The following is a 23693-nucleotide window of genomic DNA, read 5'->3' on the forward strand; positions in this document are numbered from 1 at the left end:
TGAAATGTCCTGGGTAATAGGAGTGTTTTTGTTATATACAAGCTTCTTGGAACATCCCTGAGCTTAGGCTATGAGAAGGGATGACCCAGGATGGGGACTGGTCACCAGCAGACCAAGCATGTGATTGGAAGGTTGGGACCTGAGCCAGCCTGACCTCCAGAGCTCAGAGGGACTGGGGATGCAGTTCCGTCACACAGCCAACGATGCGATCAGTACTGCGTACGCTAACGAAACCCTCAACACCAACGCTCAGAGAAGCTTCCTGGCTGGTGACCACATCAGAATGCCAGGAGGACAATGGGACACATCCTGATTCCAGAGAGAGAAGACGCAGGAGCCCAGTGTCCTGGACCCTCCTGGCCTTCCCCTATGTGTCTCTTCATTTGTGTGGTCCTGAGCGATAGCCTTTATAATAATAACACAGTCATTGTAATATAACACTTTCCTGAGCTCGGGGAGCTGATCTAGCAAATGACTGAATCTGGGGGAGAGGGTCATGGGAACCCCTAAGTTTGTTGCCAGTTAGAAGTTCAAGGGAGCTTGGAGAACCCCCAACTTGCATCTGGCATCTGAAGGGACGGCAGACTTGCTGGGATCCCTGCTCCTAACCTGGCAGGGTCTGTGCTAACTCTACTAGGCACCATCGGAATCATAGCATCGCACACCCAGCTGGTGTCACGACGCTCATCGCAGCCCTGACACTGGCCAGCAAGAATCACTTCCCACTTTCCAAAGTCCCACTGTGCCCAGTATGTTTGAAAATCCAGCCAGCCAAGCAGGAGCCTTGTTTCACTCCTCCCACCCAAGCTCCCACTCCTCCTGGTCTAGAATCTCCCCTGCTTCTCAGTCATTTGTTTGCTTGCTCATTCAAGTGTCTAGGCTCCTACCACATGCCAGGATAGCCATCTTCTTTTGTCCCCACTTGTACATTCTTCTAGGTCTGGGTCAAGATGTCACCACCTCCAGGAAGCATTCCTTGACCAGCTCAGCCTTCCCCAGCCTCCCACCCTGTCCAGTGTACCCTGCTCACCCAATGGCAGCATTTACTGCCCACATATCAAGAACATATCTGAGACTAAGTAGGCAAGCTCCCATGTCCTCCCTTGGAGAGCACAACCCATGTAAAAACAAATATTAAGACACTAGTAACAGGAGCTAATGTTAATCAGACATGCTCTGTACAAGCTATTTGACATTTATAATGTCACTGAAATCTCCTTTCACCTCCAAGGCAGGGGGTGGTGGGGATCTTATTATTATCCCCATGGTCAGACGAGGAAGTACAGGCTCAGAAAGGGCAAGCACATTGCCCAGGTCACACAGCACCAGCCAGCAGACCCAGAGGACCAGGCCAGGGCCGGCGGGCATGGCCTCCACGCTTCCCCAGCCATCCTCTGAAATGCTCTGGCATGCAGACTTACAATAGTCTGTCACGTAGAAATAGGTGGCTTCTGTCCAGGAGCCATTACCCGCCAGGGAGGTGGCCCGGACTCGCACGCTGTAATTCCCCGGAGGCAGCCCGCGTAGCCTGCAGCCACGCTCCAGAGCAAAATGCCTCCGGGAGACACACAGGTGCAGCTCCTGGAAGACAAGAAGAGGAGAGAGGGCAGGTGTGAGGGTTGTTCTTTGTCACTCGGGAATGTCCATCTCCAGCAGGAATGTCCCCTGCTCCGAAATGACACCGAGGAAGGAAGCCACAGTCCGAGTACCACGCACACGAGCCACGCTGGCCCGGTCAGAGTCTCCGCATTCTGGCTCTCCACGTAAGGAAGCTCACTTGGGAGCTGTCGTTATTGATAACAGCCACCCCTTCCTAAACCACAAGCCAGGTGTTTGACCTGGATCATGTCATTTCCCTCTTCTGACAACCCCACTGGGGCTCGGCCTCACATCAGAAACCAGGAAAGAGGCGACCAGGGCAGAGGTCAGCAAACTTTTTGCCATAAAGGGCCAGAGAGAACATTTTTTTGGCTTCAAGGGGCCAGGCAGTCACTGGGACCAACTCAAATGACCCACTCAACTCCGCTGTTGTAGCACAAGAGCAGCCCGAGGCCAATCGCCAACCCATAGCATCCATCCACAAGCAGATGAGGCCATGAGCCCACTGAACGCGGTGGATGCCAAAGCTAAACTTCGCAGGTTGACATGGGTCATAACACTATTCCCCTCTCGATGTTCTGAATTCTTTTTCCAGCCATTTGAAGATATGAAAGTGATTCTTAGATCTCGAGCTGGACAAAAACAGGCATAAAAGGTGTTTGCCGACACCCCTGGTTGAAGAGATGACATGGTTGGTTGGAGATCTCATAGCTGGTACGTGGCAGGGCCAACCCTTGAATCCAGAACCATCTGGCTCCTGAGCTTTCTGAAACCACTGGGGGACACAGTCACCAGGCCTTTAGAAAGTCCAAGAAGGTCAGGGAAGAAGAGACCTACGTGACCTAAACCAAATTTCAGGCTTTGCCCCCCACCTGCTAGCCTCAGATCCAAACATGTGAATGTACTTTATGTCTTAAGGACACATTTTATTTAAGATTTTTTAAATTTTATTTATTTATTCATGAGAGACAGAGAGAGAGAGAGAAAGAGAGAGAGAGGGGCAGAGACACAGGCAGAGGGAGAAGCAGGCTCCATGCAGGGAACCCATGTGGGACTCAATCACGGGACTTCAGGATCACGCCCTGAACTAAAGGCAGATGCTTAACGGCTGAGCCACCCAGGCGTCCCAAGGACACGTTTTAAAGCTCCTTCCCACCTCTTGATTTGATTTGACTGATTTGACCATTCTGAAAAAAAGAGATGGGATCTACCTCAATCTCTGAAAACAGAGAGGAGATAAGTAAAGCATACACAGCCCAGTGATAACCGTGTAAACAGAGATCAACCCAGAGCTTTCTTGGGAGAGGCAAGATCACTGGGAAATGAGACCATGAAACCTGCACGAGTCAGGCCAAATTTTAAGAACTTTCCAAAACAGCTCCAAGTTCCTGGGCTTATCATGTGACAATAGCAGCCAGAAAACAGATCGGGCTGGATTGGGCTGGCAGCGGGGGGGGGGGGGGGGGGGGGGGGGGGGGGGGCGGCTCTGATCCAAAGGTTCTTCCAAGTAGAATGAGTCACCAAGCAGAAAGGGACAAATAAGCAAATATAGCAACCAAAGGTAGCTGCTATCAGGAACAAAGTGGAAATGCATCCTCCAAGGCTGGCAACGGGTCCCACAAACCTCAAGGGGTGAGAGGACCAGGAAGGGAGCATCATGGAAGGAACAAGGCGGCTGTCTCTCCACAGGCACTGAGAAACAAAAGCAAAAACGAGAAGCAAAAAAAAAAAGAGAGAGAGAGAGAGAGAAGCAAAACCTGACAAAGAGCAAAGAAGCCAAATATATGAAAGTTTGTGCCATCAAGAAAGAATCTCAAAACTGTGAAAGATACTGAAGCCAAGGACAGGAGTACACCAAAGTTCAACATCGATGCTCCTTCCAGGGAGGGGGTGGTCCCTGGGGCCAGGGTCTCCTGGGCAGAGAGGGGATGAGGTAAGAGGGCAAATGACTCCAGCAAGAGGCTCAAGGACAGAGAGATTCGAAGGTGATGCAGCTAGAGGGGATTTCAGTTAACCTACAAATACCAAAAAAAAAAAAAGACCTCCCACCAAATGCTGGAGAGAATTTTGTAGAACTGGCAAATTCATACCCCAACAGTATTAATGGTATGCTTAAAAAAATTGGGGTGCCTGGGTGGCAGTTAAGTGTCTGCCTTCGGCTCAGGTCATGACCTTGGAATCCTGGGATTAAACCCCAAGTCGGGCTCTCTATTCAGTGGGAAGCCTGCTTCTCTCTCTCCCCCTCCTGCTCCCCCTGCTTGTACTCTCTTGCTTTCTAACAAATAAAATCTTTAAAAAAACTATTTTTACATTATTTTCTTACTTTATCAAAGCAATGCCAGGTAATAAAGGAAAATGTTGGAGATAATCCGCCATCTTGTCTATGACAAGCTTTTTTTTGTTTTGTTTTGTTTTTGTTTTCAAGAATTTTTTTTTTAATAATAAATTTTTTTTTATTGGTGTTCAATTTGCCAACATACAGAAGAAATATAAATAATAGTGAAAGGGAATAGAAGGGAAGGGAGAAGAAACGGGTAGGAAATATCAGAAAGGGAGACAGAACATGGAAGACTGCTAACTCTGGGAAACGAACTAGGGGTGGTGGAAGGGGAGGAGGGCGGGGGGGTGGGGGTGAATGGGTGAGCACTGGGTGTTATTCTGACAAGGTTTTTTAAAAGGTGACTGTAATCTCTCACTGTCTCCTATTTTCCCCCCATCTCTGTGTTCCCCTAATGGGCAAACAGGGCCAGTCTGAAGGGAAACAAAAGCAAAAATGAACTATTGGGACTTCATCAGGATAAAAAGCTTCTGCACAGCAAAAGAAACAGTCCACAAAACTAAAAGACAACCTACAGAATGGGAGAAGATATTTGCAAATGACCTATCAGATAAAGGGCTAGTTTCCAAGATCTGTAAAGAACTTAACAAACTCAACACCCAAGAAATAAACAATCCAATCATGAAATGGGCAGAAGACATGAAAAGACATTTCTCCAAAGAAGACATAGACATGGCCAATAAGCACATGAGAAAATGCTCCACATCACTTGCCATCAGGGAAATACAAATCAAAACCACAATGAGATCCCACCTCACACCAGTGAAAATGGCGAAAATTAACAAGGCAGGAAACAAATGTTGGAGAGGATGTGGAGAAAGGGGAACCCTCCTGCACTGTTGGTGGGAATGCAAACTGGCACAGCCACTCAGTGTGGAGGTTCCTCAACAAGTTAAAAATAGAGCTACGCCACAACCCAGCAATTGCACTACTGGGGATTTACCCTGAAAGATACTGATGTAATGAAACACCGGGACACCTACACCCCAATGTTCATAGCAGCAATGTCCACAATAGCCAAACTACAGAAGGAGCCACGATGTCCTTCAACAGATGATGGATAAAGAAGATGCGGTGTGTATGCTAAGTGAAATAAGTCAGTTAGAGAAGGACAATCATCATATGGTTTCACTCATACGTGGAATATAAGAAATAGTGAAAGGGATTATAAGGGAAAGGAGGGGAACTGAGTGGTAAAAATTAGAGAGGGAGACAAACCATGAGAGACTCCTAACTCTGGGAGACAAACAAAGGGTTGCATAAGGGGAGGTGGGTGGAGGAATGGGGTAACTGGGTGATGGGCACCGAGGAGGACATTTGGTGGAATGAGCACTGGGTATTAAACTACATGTTGGCAAATTAAAATTTTTTTAAGATTTTATTTATTTATTCATACAGAGAGAGAGAGGCAGAGACACAGGCAGAGGGAGGCTCCATGCATGGAGCCTGACACAGGACCCGTTGATCCCGGGTCTCCAGGATCACACCCCAGGCTGCAGGCGGTGCTAAACTGCTGCGCCACCAGGGCTGCCCGGCAAATTAAATTTAAATAAAAAATGTGAACAAACAAAAATGAATAAAATAAAATAAATATTTAAAAAAATAGGGCCAGTCTGTCCGGGATTGGTGCTCGGCCATGTGGGGCAGACACTCTAATGGGGATTCCTACTGGTGACCCTTGGGCTCCAGGAACAGGGGAGGCAGTCCAGTCAAAGGCAGCTGGGAGAATTTAGAGTTAGGTCAATAGGGTAACCAACTGTCCCAGTTTGCCCTGGACCAAGGGGTTCCTACGATGTAGGACTTCAGTGCTCACTACTGGCAAATTCCAGGCAAACGGGAAAGAGTTGGTCATAGCAGCACAAATAAAATCAAGGAGGGTCTGCAGTGGAAACATGCTGCCCACTGCAAAGAATCCACATGCTCTTCCTTGCTGCCCAAAACATCCCAAACTTCTTTTGGAAGCTGACCCTCCCCCTTGCGAAGCTCCTGCCTCCCATCCTCAACCCCACCCTGGTTCTAGGGCTGACCCTAACTTCTGCCTGCAGCAGAAGAGCCCCATGAGTTCAGGGAAGAGCACAACAAAACTCAGGCCCAAATGAGCCATCGGGAAAATGCAAACCAAGACCACGATGAGATACCACTGGCACCCACAAGCATGGCTCTAATAAAAAAGATAGCCAACAAGTGTTGGAATCATAGGAAATATAAAATGGTGCAGCCACTGTGGGGAGAGTGGGCATTTCCTTAAAAGAGTTAGCACGGGATCCAGGGACCCCATCCCTTGACATGCACCTAGGAGAACTGAAACCACACATCCACACAGAAATGCTCTGAGCAGGATTACTCACAAGAAAGTGAAAATGACCCAAATGCCCATCTATGGATGAGTGAATAACAAAATGTGGTCCACTCATATGATGGAATATTTCTCAGTCATGAAAAGGAATGAAGCCTGGACACACACCACTGCATGGACGGGCCTCAAAAACATGATGATGATTATAGAAGCCGGTAACAGAAGGCCATATATCGTATGATTCATTCAAAGGAAGTGTCCAGAACAAGCAAATCCATAGAGAATTCAATAAAATTTTATAATAAAATCGTAAAAATCTTTTTTAAAAATGCTGAATTATATATAACTCAATAAAACTTTACAATAAAAATTATAAAGTTCTCTAAAGGGCAGCCCGGGTGGCTCAGGGGTTTAGCTCCGCCTTCAGCCCAGAGTGTGATCCTGGAGACCCGGGATGGAGTCCCAACATCAGGCTCCCTGCATGGAGCCTGCTTCTCCCTCTGCCTGTGTCTCTGCCTCTCTCTCTGACTCTCATGAATAAATAAATAGAACCTCAAAAAAAAAAAAAAGGAAGCGATCTCTAAAAAGACGCCATTGAATTATACACAATTCAATAAAATTTTACAACAAAAATTGTAAATATCTTTTTTAAAAAACCACTGAATTGTATACAATTCAATAAAATTTTACAATAAAGATTGTAAAGATCTTTTAAAAGACGCCATTGAATTGTATACAATTCAATAAAACTTTACAATAAAAATTGCAAAAATCTTTTTAAAAAACACCATTGAATTGTGTATTTTATTTTGTTTTATTGTAAAGATTTTATTCGTAAGCAATCTCTACACCCAATGTGGGGCTCGAACTCACAACTCTGAGATCAAGAGTCGCACGCTCTACAGACCGAGCCAGCCGGGCACCCCAAATTGTATATTTTAAATGGGTGTATTTTATGGTATGCAAATGTACCACAGTAAAGCTGTTATTATAAAAAACAAAAACAAAAACAAAAAAAACCTCATGCCCAAGCCTGACTTTATGGCTCCCAAAACTAAAAACTTTAGGGACCCCTGGGTGGCTCAGTGGTTGAGTGTCTGCCTGTGGCTCAGGGCGTGATTCTTGGGTCGCAGGATCGAGTCCCACATCGAGCTTCCTGCATGGGGCCTGCTTCTCCCTCTGCCTGTGTCTCTGCCTCTCCCTCTCTGTGTCTCTCATGAAAAATAAATTTCAAAATCTTAAAAAAACAAACAAACAAAAAAAAAACTAAAAACTAAAAACTTTAACTTTCTGGCCATATATAGAAAATGACCTCTGACCTAAGTGACTGCCCTCAGGTGTAGATAGCAGACTCCAGAGCCCAACAGTCCAGTTTAAGTCCTGAGTCCGAGCAAGTCCACTCAGCTCCTCCAATGTCCATGCTCCTGCCCGAAAAAGGAGGCACTAACAGATCCCACCTGGTTGGGTCGTTGTGAGGTTCACATGGACAGTTGCAAAGGACTCAGTGCAATGTCTGGGACAGGGGAAGGGCTCAGTCAAACCCAAGGAGGTGAAGTGACTCATTTGCTCAAAGTCACATGGTAAAGGGGAGAGTTGTCCCGTTAGATTCAAGCCCCCACCAGTGACTCTGAGCAGCCCAAAGCCCTGCTAGGGACGGAAATCTACCCCCCCACGGTAGTTACAGGCGTGGCTTAGAGCGCGAACTGGCCAACTCCAGCCTGCTGCCTGTTTTTGTAAAAAAAAAAATGTTTCACTGGCACACGACCATACCCATTAGTTTACACATCCTCTATATGGTGGCTTCCGAGCTACAACAGCAGAGTTAAGTATTTGCAACAGAAACCATCTGGCTGCAGAGCCAAACATGTTCACTCTCTGGCCCTTTACAGAAAAACAGTTGCCAACCCTTGGATTAGAACATCAGATAGTCTTGGGTTTGAATCCTGACTTTATTCTCATGGACCCTGGACAAAACTATTTAAATTCTGGCTGCCTCAGTACCAAGGTCACTGGGCTATTCTGAGGATTTATCGCATTTCATCGGTCCTGAGAGGCATATTATTTTCACATTTTGGCATTTCTGAAATTGCAATGCATCTTACAAGCAACACAGACTTACAATTAGAATTGGCAGCATCTTTTTTTTTCTTTTTTAGCAGTCCACAAAAATCATGGGGCTGCTTATCATGCCTTGGACGGGATAAAACACGATAAATGAGATACTACTGTGTGTTCCCTGCCTCCTGTGTGCAAGACACCCAGTAGAACCCTCAGGATAGCCTGGCCACTTTTTTATTCTCAGGTTACATATCTTGCACGTCTCTGCATTCACACACCACCCTGCACGGTGTCTGGTAGCAAACAAAAAATTACTTATCAAGATCTTAAGTGATTTGTCCCCAGACTCAGATAACTCTGTCTAAAGGGAAATGGGTCTCCTGCCGTGTCAGGAGGGACACACCATCATTCATCTTGTAGGACGAGGCTGAAATGTGAGAAGCAATGTGGGAAACAGGAAATAAATAAGTTTATAGATTGGCACTTCTGAGCCATCGCCCTGGAAAGTTGTAAATCTGAGGCTTTGAGTCCTCATGACAACACATCTGATAGGAGAAGTGCCTGGGCCAGGTTTAAGAAGAGGAAGGAGGTCCCAGTGACAGCTTGGAGGCACAGGCCCGAGCATCAGGAGTCTTACCTCATCGCCATACCGTCGGTAACTCACTTCATAAAGCACGATCAGACCATTGGGTTCCTTTGGCTCCTGCCACATCAAGTGAACGACATTGTTCTCGAAGATTTCGTGGGTCACGGGGCCAACGATGTCGTCTGCCTTGGCTGTGAGGAGCAGTGGTTAGAGGCAGGCACCTAACCCCTGGACCCAATCCCACCTCCACCACCTACCAGCTGGGCAACCACCCTCAAGCTGCTTGCCTAACTGTCCTGTGTTCCACTTTCCTCGTGGGAAATTTCCTACGTGTAAAACTCACTTCTTTACGGGACTACCTACGTCCCTATCTCTCCATCTGTCTTATCTCATATCCCATCGGTTCTATTGCTCAGGAGAACCCTGATTAATGCCATACATCTATGTACTTCTTAATTTCGCTTTATTTTTCTCATGTGTATATCTGCGTGTGTAGATTTGTTAACATTTATATAATGGCTATGCACGACTCGTGCAATCAAATGATCATACAGGCAATATGGACAGACCCTCAGGGCATTCTGCTCAGTGAAATCAGCCAAACAGAGAAAGACAAATACTGTGTGATCTCACTCATATGTGGAATCTAAAAAAAGCAGAACTCACAGATAACAGAGTAGAATGGTGGTTACCAGGGACTGGGGGGACCTGAGGGGTAATGCAAAGATATTAACCGAAGGGTCCAAACTTCCAGCGTGGACGATGAATCAGTCGTAGGGATCTAACAACGTACAGCGTGGTGACTACAGTTAACAATACTTTACGACACTCTTGGAAGTTGCTAGGAGAGTAGATCTTAAGTGTTCTCACTACAGAAAAAGGAATGTAATCGTGTACTGGGATGGAGGTGGGAGCCAACGCTACAGTGGTAATCACACTGAATACACACGTGTATCAAATCCACACGCCGTACACCTTACGCAATGTTATATGTTAATGGTATCTCAATAAAGCTGGGTACGAATAAAAATAAGAAATGACAAAGACAAATAAGTTAAAGTACACATCCCCGCTGCCTAACGGGTGGAGGGCTTCCCCTGGGTCAGCCTGGGGCTCCTGGGGCCACGATGTGACAACCCACCTTCGGGCATGGTCCTGGCGCTGACATAGGCCGCCACGCTGCACCTCTCCTCGGGGGAGTCTTGGTTGCAAGCCTGCAGCTCGATGCGGTAGCCAGTGAAGTGGCGCAGACCGGAGATGACCAGAGATTCTTTGTTCACCACTTTCTCGAAGGGCTTGTGCTCCTCCGGGCTCGTGGGCGTGCTGGTCGAGGTGTTGGGGAAACCGGGAACTGTGGGTATAGCTGCTGTCACGTTGCCAGCATCACTGAGCGCCCTGCGTTTCCTCGATGGCCTGTCACGACAACAGGACACACACGGTCATGCAATCACCACCCTGAGGACAAAACGCTGCGGGGGAATCAGAAGGCTCAAAATCACAGGCTGGTGCAGTGGGGATGCAGGGAGGCACACAGATTAAATGCAGGTTGCCAGGAATTACAACCCGGAGCAGCTTCCAGGATGCCCTCCAGGCGGGGCGGGGGGCAGGGGGGACTCCAGGACCATCTGCAGAGGACACACACCAATATTCCCCCTCAACATGCTTGATTTCAGGTTGTCATTTTGCAGATTAATCGGCCACCCAGAGTCAGTGTTAAAGATAAGATGCCCAAAGCATGGAAGAGTCTAACTTTTCATGAACCCTGTCAAATGGCAGGAGCCCAGCAGCCCCAACTACTGGCCAGCATCAGCAGTCTAAACAGGAAAAATGCATCTTCTAATTCTTGTGACCCTACAGGACATCTTCATCATAGTAGTGACTAAATTTCAATTGTTGGGTGAAAAAAAGAGAAAAATCTTATCACTCAGGTCAGTAAGGGTAACTCCAAAAAAACAAACAAAAAACCCAATGCAGTCAACACACATTTCCCCCCGATTAATTAAGAAGAAATTAAGAAATGAACCTAATGGCCTAAAAATGTATAGACACGCATACACAAAAAGCATAGAGAAAATTTCATTTACTCATCATGCCACTGCACACTGTTTCCTGTGGGCAATTTGGTTTTTTTTTCTAGAAATATTATGTGTAGGTATAATGAGGACCAAGCTAGTTTTGTATGCCTTTGTTCGCTTGTGGAAACATTCATCAAAGAGCTTCCTTAAACCATAATGCCCTAAGTACTGAGCATGGAATTTATGTTTTGTCTTTTTTCAGTGTGGAAGTTTTCCTTCCCTGCTACAAATGTTCACCTCAGAAAACTTGGACGAGAAAATATTCAATTGATGCATGAGCCATAAATGACTAAGCATCGTCCTCTTTTATTTCCTGCACACACACACCTCATTTTATTGTACTTTGCCCTATCGTGCTTTGCAGATCCTGCACGTTTACAAATTGAAGGTCGGTGGTGGCCCCACATCGGGCAAGTCTACCAGCACTCTTTTTCCAATAGCATTTCCTCACTTTGGGTCTCAGGGTCACCTTTTGGTGATTCTCACACTGCTTCAAACGTTCTCATTATTATTGTGGTTGTTGCAGTGATCTGTGATCTGTGATTACGACTCAACGAAATCCCAGATGATGGTTTGCGTTTTTTAGCAATGTTTTTTTTAATTAAGGTGTGTATGCTGATTTGTTAGACATAATGCTGTTGCACACCTAATAGAGCACAGTCGAGTCGCAACGGAACATTTATACGCACTGGGAAACCAAAACTCACGTGACCTGCTTTCCTACAATATTCATCTTACCACGGTGGGTCTGGAACTGAGCCCTAAGTACCTCTGTACAAGGATGCCCTTATGCGGGCATTTTGCTATTATAAATTATTATAATATTATAATAATTATAATAAATATTGCTATATTTAATATTTAATAAATATTTATAATAATATTATAAATATTGCTGTGATCATTGATTATCTTAAGACATCCTAAAACTAGACTCTTTTAAGAAGGGAAATCACCAGACTGTGCCAATTTGCCCATAGGGCAAAATTGCTCTCCAGGGCCTTTAGACTGACTGGGGGGTCTTACCAGTAGCCTCTGAAACTGCACCTCAGGGTAACCTCATCAGTGCACTGGGTTAAAGGATTCTTTGGGATTTGTTTGTTTGCAGATTTTCAATACAAGAGATTGACCGAAAAACAAAGCACTGCTGCTTTGTTTGCATTTCTTAGAACCATTCTCTGTGAGCTTGTCTTTCCTTCCTCCGTTCCTCGGTTCCTCATGTTTCTCTAGGGAAGTGCCTGTCTCTCTCCTCTGTTTCTGGGATGTTCTAGCGCTTTCCTCACTGTTCCTACTCCTGCCCTGTTTATTCACTAAGGATATTAACACTATAAACCATGCTGCACAATTTACCCATCTGTCGATCGCCAGTGGGTTTTCTTTAAGTGGTGCGAAAAAGTCTCCCACACATATCTGGACAATCTTAGTGCTCGGCAGACTTTAGAATTTTTTAATTCTCCACTTGGTTACCAAGGTGGTATGGCAATTACGAAAGGGATCTCCTCTGTTTTCTAACTATTGCTAATATATCGATGGGCTTTTTGTTTAATTTTATTGTACCTTCTTTCCCAAACTCTCTTCTAAGAGCTTCAGAGCTGAGTTTTCAAGGATCGTACTAGAAAAAGAGTCAGCTAACTTTTCCTGTCGATGGTAGAAAGTAACTATTTTCGATTTTGTGGGACACGTGCCACACGCACTTTTTGTCAAAACTCTCAATGGCTTTCCAGCTATTGTAGCTTGAAAGCAGTTGTACACAAAATATAAACAAATGGGAGCAGCTGCATTCCAATAAAACTTCATTGACAAGAAATGGGTGGCCAGCCTGTACGCCGTAGCCCATAGCGTGTTTACTACCGTTGCGCTAGGCTGTCTGCGAATATCAATAACGTTATTTCCTCACAATCCATTCTTTGCTATTCTAATTTCTGTTTCTTGTCTTATTGCATTGGCTAGACACCCAGGGAAATGTTAATTAGCAATGATGACACCACAACACTGGGGTTCCTTCTAAATATAACAGGGACAGATTAAGTACAATGTTAGGTTGGCTATTGGTTTCACTCAAGTAATATTTACCTGTAGCAGAAGTATCCTACTCCCATTTTTATAAAAGGCCTCTTTTTTGCTCATCATTTGCCTCATTTTTTGCTCATTAATTGGACAATGGAGATTACTACGTGATTTTCCTTATTGGGTCCCTTAATGAACTATCATATCTCTGGGTCATAAACTGTCCTTGCACTTCTGAGTTAAATGATACCATTAGCACACAGTTTCATTTAGGACGTTTGGATCTAAAGTCTCATGTTAGCTGGTCCTGGGGTTTCTGTTGACATGGCATCTGCATCAGGTTCTACTAAGGAGTGTTATGTTAGCTTCATAAAATGAGCTGGAGGGACACCTCGGTGGCTCAACAGTTGAACATCTGCCTTTGACTCAGGTCGAGATCCCAGGGTCCTGGAATCAAGTCCCACATCAGGCTCCCCGTGGAGAGCCTGCTTCTCCCTCTGCCTATGTCTCTGCCTCTCTCTGTGTGTCTCTCATAAACAAATAAATAAAAATATTTTTAAATAAAACAAAAAACAAAACAAAACAACCTAGAAAGATTTCCATAGATTCCTATGCTCAGAAAAGTTTCTATATTACAGAGTTTGAAATAACTCATCTATAAAATTCTCTGGGTCCAGGGACTATTTGAGACATAATTTTTAGTCATTTACCAAAGGTATTAGAATATTTAATTTTTTCTGCTTTGTCTTGAATCAGATCAAATTAAGACTTCACTTCTCACCAAAAGCTTCAAATTGGATAACACAAAATTGTCCAGAGACAGTTCAACATTAAAATCTTCCTTGGACCCAGTAGTATATCATCTGCTTTACTTCTAGTTATTTGTGGTTTCATCCTTATATTTGCAAGTTCAGCAATCTTGATTTCCCCTCCCCTGCAATACATTTCTATTTTTACCTTTTCAGGTTTTTTTCTTAAGTCACAAAATCATTTAAGGCTACTAATTTGCATCAAAGCCCAGTTTTTGGCGATATTCTACAAATTTAAGCTATGTGAGTGAGATTCTCCTTCCCACTGTTTTCCAAGTGGACTTTAATGAAAGTCCCCACATCTGCCTCTCCCAAAAGGTATAAAAGTGATCGACTTTTAAATCACCAGGAAACACTTGTCCTTTCAAATGTTTCAAGTCAATTTTTAGTTCCTACTGCACTGTAGTCAGAAAATAAATCCTGGTGGGGGCTGTGGGGGGGTATGCATTAAGATTTTTTGCATGGAAAAAAAAAAAGATTTTTTGCATGGTCCCCTCATATGCAAAGAGCAGTGACGTTCCTGGACAAAAACAAAGATGGGTCCATGTTAGTGAGATTCAGAACATTTCCATCCACGCACAGGTGGGGTTCCCAAATGACCATGACACAGTGCCTCATGAAGAACCACTGAGAAATGGGTGTCTGGACCACTAGAAACATGAAAAGGTCTCATCAAAGAAGCCGAATGTACTTGCAGTCATCCCCCCTTATCTGTAGCTTGGGGTTCCCACAGGCTCCACTGCTTACACACCCCACAATCTCATGCCAAACCAGCGGTCCTCAACCAGGGGTGGGTCTGCCCCTCACCCCACCACTGGGGGACATCTGGCATGTCTGGAAACATTTTTGGCTGTCGCTACTTGGGGAACGCATGAGCTACTGGCATTGTGAGACCAGAGACCAGAGATGCTGCTCAACATCCTACCACACCCAGGGCAGGCCCCGCTACTAAGAATACTCTGACCCTAAATGTAGGTCCCTCTGAGATGGAGAAACCCTGATCTGGACCAAAGCCTTAAATTTCTAGGCCTTTCTTTTCTCCAGATTATATTCCAAATGGCCACTAGATGTCAGATCGGGGCCACACAAACATGCCTGAAAACAAAGCAAACCTTCACTGCTGAGAGCATAAAATCCCTCCACATGGCCCCCACTGGCCTTTCCAGTCTCCCGGCTGGTTCCTGGCTGGTTCCTCCCAAAAGCCCGTGATTCACCCCAAGGGCCTCTCTGCCTGTCCTCCCCTCCAGGACAACCCATCCCCCTTTGCTCTTCAAGACACAAGTCAAAGGCAACCCTGCCCGTCCTCCGTGGACTTCAGTGACATGCACACCTGTGCTCACACCTGCAGTCCCACACTTGTCACCCCAAATAAAAAATGTTCTGCTAGCAGATCAGGCTCTCCCACTGCCTGCTGCATGTGGCTTCGACTCTGGGTGTCAGACATAGTTCTGCCCACACCGTAGGTGTTGATAAATAAATGTTCAGCGAACGAATGCATGGAGGGACATGTGGGGCATCTAAGAGGTGCCCAGAAAGAAGCTTTTCTATTCTACGTTTTTTTTTTAAGTAAACTCCACCCCCAACGTGGGGTTCGAACTCATGACCCAGAGACCAAGAGTCACAAGCTCTACTGACTGAGCCAGCCAGGTGCCCCTTGATTCTATGTTTTAGTAAGAATATGTTAGTGAAGATTTGTTCCCAACATTCATGCCCAGATCCCATTTCAGGGTGAAGGCAGTTAATGTTTGGATTCACGAAGCCTCTGGTGTCAGCAGAGCAGCCCATCACATGCATTAAGCCACAGAAGCCCCTGGAGTGTCGAAGGCACACAGCGTGCTTCCTGCCCTGCCTGGCCTGGCTCTGCACTGAGCAGCCACCAGCGGCCACGCAGACGTCCTGCAGGTGAGCCATACCTAGTGTCCTCAGCACCAGGGCTCGAAGAGGATTTTCTGTGAAAACAAAACCAACCACTTTGAGGACACACAGAACTCTTGCAGACCGACGACTTCCTTCTGACACCCTGGAAGCCACATTCCCTCCGAGCAGCCCAAGGGTGCCCTGCCCTTGACTGTGGACCACTTTTCCCAACACCCAACTTACATCGGCTCCGGCAGGTGCAGAGAACCCAGCAAGAAGAATATCAGAGAAAATCCCCCCTCCCCACACTCGCTGCTGGAGACCTGGCCAGCTGGGGTTCCCCCCGGATGTCAAACCTGACTACATTTAAACATCACAACTGACTCAGCCATTTCCTTGAGACCGGCCGTATTTTGCTTTTAATGGGTAAAACAGTAACTGCCTCCATGCCTGGGCTTGACATTTAGTACTCTTGGACTCAGGGTCATCGGGTGGGGGAGAAACACAAGGAAAAGAGGGTTTTTTAGAATTTTACACACCGATGGCTCTGGAAAAACATCTATTTGTATGAGAAGGGGTGGAAGGCATTTGAAGGGACCCATCTTAGCATCCTTTTTTTTTTTATCATCTTTTTTTTATCCCAACGTTAACCAAGTGCGGTTTCGATCCACTTTGGAAACCTCCCATTGCATCTGATATTCCTGGGTGGCCCGCCTGCTGAGGTCTGTAAGGGGAGCGGGATAGGAGGTGGCTCACCAGCTCCCGTAACTGGATCACTCGCCAGCTCAGAAACACTGGCTTTGGACCCATGGAAGGGAGGTGACAAGGAGGTCGGTAGGTTACTATAAAGATTCATGAGCTGTTATGATGCAGACAGAGCTGTTGACATCAGGTGGGTCAAGGCAGGGATGCTGCTCAACAATCCCGCAGCACAGAGGACCACAGCCCCACAGTAGAGGAGGAGCTGGCTCTAAAGGTTGGCAGGGCTCAGGCTTCACTGTGAAGCCTGAGCGACTCACGTGCTCTCACGTTCCTAAGAAATAGGAACTATTATTATCTGCACTTGGCAGATAAGTAAACTGAGGCATCGAGAGAAACGTGCCATTTACCTAAGTATCTCTGCCCTGGGAAAGGCAAAGACGGATGAGTAGCGTGGGGTCACTACAAACCCTCTCAGATCAAATGTACATCAATAAATCCCTTCATTCACTAAAGGAAACTCAACATATTTAAACAGGAGAAGCCTTGGGATGTTGAAGATGCCATAGAAATTTCCAGAACGGTTGAGAAGCCTGCGGAGACGGACAAGCCTGAGACTTGAAAGTAAATCAAGCATGGGGCCAGGTGGGCATCCCTCAGGTTGTGCCTCAAAATCTAATGGAGCTCGTCTAAGAACGCAGATGGAGGCCTGAGGCTGGGACACAGAGGTTGGGCCACGTGGGGAAACAAATATTAGGTGTTTTTTGTTTTTTTTTTTTAACCTTTCCCCATTTAGGGTGCTTATGTACTCTTCCTGGCAAGGTTGCTACTGAATCTCCTCCTTTACCCACCTGCCCACCCTCTGGGTCCCCACTTCATCCTCTTCCCCGGGTAATGACCCCCAACACCGAGCCTAGGAACCGTTCTGACCTGGGGACAAACACCACGTTGTGCAGGTAATCCTCAAACGTCTTCCTAAAAGAGGACTCCTCTAGCTCCTTGAGGATCTGAGAGTCCGTTTTGGGGCAGGAGCAGCATTCGCCGGCAGACTCCTCGTATTCACTCTGGTTGTGCTTCTGGGAGCCCTCGGCCTCGAACGGCGGAGACCAGGTCCGGGAGGGCAGCTTCAACCCTAGAGAGAGGCAGGACAGGTGGCCTTGGCTCTTCCCCCTGACCCCGCAGGGGTCACACACACACGGCAGAGGGGGCCTTCTCAGAGGGCCCGGGCATGTGGGACACCTGTGCAGCTCAGCGTGTTCCAGAAACTGTAAGACACCGTGAGCCCATTGGGCTGGGAGACCTAAGGTGCCCAGGTATGTCCCTGCCCCATGGAGCTTACAACCCAAGGGATGAGAGGGGCGGTGGGTGGGAGGGGGGAGCTGCCAGTTGCTGACACACAATAAACACAAATGCCTATGCCATGGGTCAGCCAGCAGGGTAAAAGCACAGAGGATGTCTGGGGGTGATGCTTTTCCCGGGGTGGTCTCAGAGAAAGTGACCGCTGAACAGTCCCAAATTAAGTAAAGGAATGAGCTACCCACATATCTTGGTGTAAAGGGGTTCAGATGCAACAAAAAGCAAGAGCCAAGGCCCCATGGTAGGAATTTCCTTGGCCTGCAGAGAGACACCAAGAACCCAAAGCAGCTCGAAGGACAGCATGGTGGGAGGTGGGATTAGAAAAAGATGGGGGGCTAGAGGGTGAGTGACAGTTGCATGAATGAATCAACCAGCCAGTCAACCACATAAAGTGACGGGAGGCCATATAAAGGATCTGACCAACAGACCCAGTGGTTACAAACCAATGAATCTACAGTTCATTCAGGAATCCCGAAGTCAGAGTAGAGCAGTGGTTCGTCCCCAGGGTCAGGGGAGGGGTGACTCTGCACTGTCCCCCAGCCCAGGACACTGGGCAAGGTCTGGAGACATTCTGGCTGTGATGAATAGTAGGGGGGGAGGAGACTCTGGCAGCTGAGGGGTGAGGCCAGGGGTGCTGCTCACCATCCGACAGGGCACAGGACAGCCCGCCCCACCCCAGAGAGAGACCTGGCCCCAAATGTCAACAGTGCTGAGATCAAGAAACTCTGGACTAATGACATGAGGGGAGACAGAGGAGGGAAGATAGTTTTCAAAGAAGCACAGAAAAGGGAATTGAAAAAAGAAAAGAAAAAAAAAAACAGAGAAAGAGAGAGAGAGAACCCCAACTTCTAGAGGGCAGTGTCCTAAAAACACAAAGTTGCGAGCAGCCCGGGTGGCTCAACAGTTTAGCGCCGCCTTCAGCCCAGGGCATGATCCTGGAGACCCGGGATCGAAGCCCACGTCAGGCTCCCTGCATGGAGCCTGCTTCTCCCTCTGCCTGTGTCTCTGCCTCTCTCTCTCTCTCCCTGTGTCTCTCATGAGTAAATAAATTAAAAAATAAAATAAATTTTTAAAAACCCACAAAGTTGCTTTTTGGAGTACCGCAGCGGGCCGCACCTTGACCCCCGAGGCCAATCCCAGGGGCACCTGCCGTCCACCGGGTGGAACACAGCCACACTTCTGGGATGACCATGAGGATGGATGCTCCTCTCTGCAGGCAAAAGCCACCAAGGGCCCTGGGGTGCACCTCTCCTGCCGCCAGCCCTCGTGCCCACAGCCTCCTGGGGGCTGCTGAGCACTTCTTTCCTCTCCCCTACCATGGTCCGGGAGACAATGGGCTCTAAGGGCCTTCCCGTGACTGGCTGAGTATCCACTCGGAAGCCCAAGTATTTATACAGCTGTCAAAGCCTACCAGGGACTCTTAAAAAATATTTCTGATATTTATTAATAGACACAGGCTAACCTGGCTGGGTTAACCATTACGGACCGGTAATGGCATTAGGGGTGGGAGAAAAAGGTTGGGTTTCCTTAGTGAGGGAGGATCCTGAGAATTTTCTGGAGAGGAAAGGACTTTTGGATCAGGCCAGACACAGCTCCTCGATCCTGTTACTCCTTCTGGCCCCCACCGCAGGGCACTTAGAGTCCTGTGGGTTTTTTTCTGTGACTATGTAGTAAAAGTATAGGTAATGAGTCGCCTCGGACAGTCCCGTCCACAGAGACGGAGGAGATGGTGGGAACTGGTGGGGGGTGAAGGTCAGAGTTTCATGGGGACAGAGGTTCAGGTCGGGGGAGATGAGAAAGTTCTGGAGACAGTGGTGGGGGCAGATGCACAGCAATGCGAATGTGCTTCTTGTCACTGAGCCGCACACTTAAAAATGGTTAAGGGACCCCTGGGTGTCTCAGCGGTTGAGCATCTGCCTTGGCTCAGGGCGTGATCCCCGGGGTCCTGGGATCGAGTCCCGCATCGGCCTCCCCGCAGGGAGCCTGCTTCTCCCTCTGCCTGTGTCTCTGCCTCTTTCTGTGCGTCTCTCGTGAATAATAAATCTTTTTTAAAAAATGGTTAAGATAGTCAATTTTATGTTATATACATTTTACCACAATTTTTAAAAATGCAGTTGATAATGCCGTGCTATAGAACCGAAATATGCTAGGGGCGTAGAACTTAAACGTTCTCTCTCTCTCTCTCTCTCTCTCTCTCACACACACACACACACACACAAAGCCAAAAATATGAGATGATGGAGAATTAAGTAACTACCTGGGAGAAACGCCTTTAGAGCATACAGGCAAACCAAAATCATCCCGATGGGCACGTTCAGTATCTTACAATTTTACCTTTCAATATCTTATCATTCAACCACACACCAATAAAGCTGGGAGAGAAAAACCCCACTGGTGATACGAATAGGAAACCATCACAAGTCCTAGTTAGTAAGCTTATTTATTTTGTGCATTTTTTTTCAAAATTGTGGTAAAATGCACATGACATAAAATTCACCATCTCCATCATGTCTAAATGCACAGCTCAGCGGCATGAAGCACAGTCACACCATCTACACCCACTCCCACCATCCATCTCCAGAACTTTCCATTCCCCCACACGGAGACCCTGTCCCCCTGAAACACTGACTCCCCACTCCCACCCCACCCCCGGCCCCCCACCATCTGCCTCCTGCCTCTGTGGACAGGACTCCCCCGGAGACCTCCTGTGGGTGGAATCCTACAATATCTGTCCTTAGTTTATTTTTAACTACATAAACTTTGTGGTCATTACAAATTACGTTTAAATAGCCACATTGTAATGATAGATTCAGACTTCCAGAATAAAAGCTGTTATTCTTTAAAAACAAAAAACAAAACAAAAAAAACGAAAGCACTGCGGGCCGCTCCTGGTGGTGGTTCAAGCTGGTGGTTTCGGTTACTCGAATGCAGGGCCAACAGCTCACAGCTAAGCCGAGGCCTGTGCTTGCTCTTGAGTTATATAAAGCATCTGAGGAGATAAATCACGTTTGCAAGCCTCAGCTCAGGCGGGAGATGAGGTCACAGGCATACATATAGCACATGATCTTTGAGTTGGGACGGCTCCCAGAGATCATCTGGCCTCCTGCCCCTTCTCCCGAAAAGGAGGCAGCCAGTGACCAGCTCGGTGACTTGCCCAAAGCCCTACAGCAGGTCAGAGGTCCAGCCAAGAGTAGCCCGCAGGCTCGGGCCTCATCCAGGCCTCGCCAGCAGACACTGAGCCTTTGCCTCCAAGGTCAAGAGCTGAGGAAATGATGAACTCAAAACCAGCCACAGAAAAATAAATACAGACAAACGTAAAAAACAAACAACAAACAACAAAAACCCAAAGGGGGAAAAAATGACATCTGTTTCTCCGGTTGGATGGGATGTTTTTTTAATTCAGTTTTAAATTTTTAAACTAATGTATACAAACCAGGTTGAGGCTCAAATAATTTTCTGTTTTCCTGCAAAGGGATGAAGCCTATTAAGTAAACAAGATTAAAGACTGTGTGGGTGGTAAATCATCACTAGTATGAATTCTTCACGGAGAGCGTAGAAGAAAACACATGATCACTCCTCGCTACCTCAATCTTTAAAACTTTAGTGTCTAAATGTAGAGGCTAATTGGATTTAAATAAAATAAAAATAAATAATTAAAAAAAAAAGAAATGTAAAAAAAAAGAAAAAAATGTAGGGCCTGAAACTCTTCCCTGCCTTCGTCAATAACCTCTCAACTCCCAGCTTAGCCCCAAAATCCAGGGGATTTACAGAGCTGCATCCCCAAAGCAGGGAAGGAGGAGGAGGAGAACGTTTCAGAAGGAAATGGTGCCAAGACATGGGAACTATCTGGTTTTGACATGAGTCTTCAGAGTGTCATTAGGTGATGATGTTTATTTTTTTTTTTTAAGATTTTATTTATTTGAGACAGAGTGTGGGAAAGAGAGAGCACGGCAGGGGGAAGGAGCAGAGAGCAGAGGGAGAGGAAGAAGCAGACTCCCTGCTGAGCAAGGAGCCCAACACAGGGCTCGATCTCAGGACCCTGAGACCGTGACTTGAGCCAAAAGGCAGACACTTAACCGAAAGAGCCACCCAGGCGCCCCCCTGGGGATGTTTAGAAATGTGTCCGTGTGTTTTTGCACAAGAGCCAATGGAGTGTGTGTGCACATGCCCCCGCACCTCACCCCCCACCCCTGCTTCCACTGGGAAACAGGATGTGCAGAGATGCTTCCCTGGGAGCAGGACAAAGTGGCTCATCTGCTCCCCACACCTGCCGGCACTCACCTTTGAGGCAATAATCCAACTCATAGAGCTCACTGTCTTCGGCCTGCCTCTCCCAGAAAACCAGGTAGTGCGTGATATTGCCATTGGGGTCAGAGGGAGGCTTCCACTTCAGAATAATCTGGGACGAGGAATTCGAAACCGAGATTGGATCCAGGGGGACGGAAGGATCTGCAAAGGAGAGAGGAGACAGGTCCACCATGAGCGGGGGGGACTGGCTGTCAGGCGGGCCTAGGAAGGAACACAGCAGGTAACGAAATCATGAGGGTGTTCACTGCAGTGTTATTTAACATCAGAGAAAACTGAAGATGCGTGGAAAGCTCCTGGGGCAGGTGCAAGCGTTACCAAATCACAGTCCATTTGTACCACAGATCATCACACAGCCACTCGTTCGTTCTTTTAGGCAACACACATTTACGCACAGAAGGCCCCAACTGTGTGCCAAGCTATCTCTGTGCGGAGCACCGGAAAGACGCTGGGGCAAGGGAGGATAGTGGGGAGAGACAAATAAACTCACATTTTCTGGCTAATGTTTGCTCCAAATTGAACCCAGTTGCAGGGCAAATGCCAGTCATCCGTTTCGCGGATATGGCATCTCATTCTGACATCCCCCAAGACATACCACCTTTGAGCTCCACAAAACCTGCCCCTCGAGAATGCAGGTGGCTGAGGGAGTCAGTGAGGTGCGGGGGTGGGGGGCCTCAAGGCAAAGAGCATCATGTGTACAAAGATCCGGAAGCTGGAACTTTCCAGAAACTGTGGAGTCCTTTGGTATTGCTGGAGGATACGAGATGGGTGGGAGGGAGCCCGACTCATAAAGTCTGGACTGTATCCCATGGGACAGGGCTCCTCACCCTCAGTACTACAGACATCTGGGGCTAGATAATTCTTGGGTATGGGTCTGTGCCCTGTGCATCGCTGGATGCTGAGCAGCATCTGGTGGAGTTACCACCCCACCTCCACTGTCATGATACCCAAAACTGTCTCCAAACCTCACCAGACGTCTGTGGGGGTGCAGAATCACCCCTGGATTGAGAACCTCCACCACAGGAGAACGACTTAGGCTTTATAAAAATACAAATACAACTAAATCGCTATGAAATATTCCAGCCCCCTCCCCCGAAAAAAATGGAGGGGGGTAGGGCACAGAAATGAAATAAAAATAGCACAACACTGTAATTGTTGAAGCCGGGAGACAGTCCATGGTGTTCATTTTTTTTCCGACTTTTGTGAATTATTTGGAAATTTTCCAGAATGGGAAGGAATATTTATAGACTCCTCAGGTGGCTTGTTGCTACTGCCTTGTCTTTTGAAATTACAAAAGAACAGCCGATGCTTTCAGAAGCCAATAACCACATAAAAGAGCACTTCCTACAAATGTTACTGTGTCGACCCGTTCAAGGCAAGATGTCCAGGCCACGGAAGAAACACTTACTAGTGGCATCTGTCTGCACATAGATGATGTCACTCTTGGCTCCATACGTGCGGCGTTCATCAGAAAAGGTGACCAAGGTCTTGACAAAGATGGCATATTGGGTCCAGGGCTTGAGACCCCGCATCAGCCACCCCGGGTGGTTCTGCGATTTGGGGTCGTTGGACCGCAGAGGTGGGTCAATGTCCACCACCGTCCAGCTGTTGGAGCCACACGCGTCCTGCCCATCAAACTCGGTCACATTCTGATAAGGGCTTTCAAGACAAAGCAGGAGAAGGCAGGTATCATTCCATGACTATGGCT

At 47.0% G+C, this 23693-nt stretch overlaps 1 protein-coding gene across 3 annotated transcripts in view; it reads right to left on the reverse strand.

Annotated features, from left to right (window-relative positions):
• The window catches only part of INSR (insulin receptor), a 135100-nt gene that overhangs the window by 16615 nt on the left and 94792 nt on the right, over positions 1-23693 (reverse strand). For 2 of the 3 annotated variants that reach the window (XM_025457383.3, XM_025457387.3), the window contains 7 exons: positions 23394-23644; positions 21962-22129; positions 17255-17456; positions 15682-15717; positions 10019-10290; positions 8929-9068; positions 1422-1581 (listed from right to left, as the gene is read on the reverse strand). In XM_025457383.3, coding sequence (XP_025313168.2) covers positions 1422-1581; positions 8929-9068; positions 10019-10290; positions 15682-15717; positions 17255-17456; positions 21962-22129; positions 23394-23644 — 1229 coding nt within the window. The remainder of the gene's footprint in view (positions 1-1421; positions 1582-8928; positions 9069-10018; positions 10291-15681; positions 15718-17254; positions 17457-21961; positions 22130-23393; positions 23645-23693) is intronic. The other variant, XM_025457385.3, reaches the window with a different exon arrangement.

The sequence above is a fragment of the Canis lupus genome, chromosome 20 (assembly GCF_003254725.2).
Source record: "Canis lupus dingo isolate Sandy chromosome 20, ASM325472v2, whole genome shotgun sequence".
NCBI classification, from domain to species: domain Eukaryota; kingdom Metazoa; phylum Chordata; class Mammalia; order Carnivora; family Canidae; genus Canis; species Canis lupus.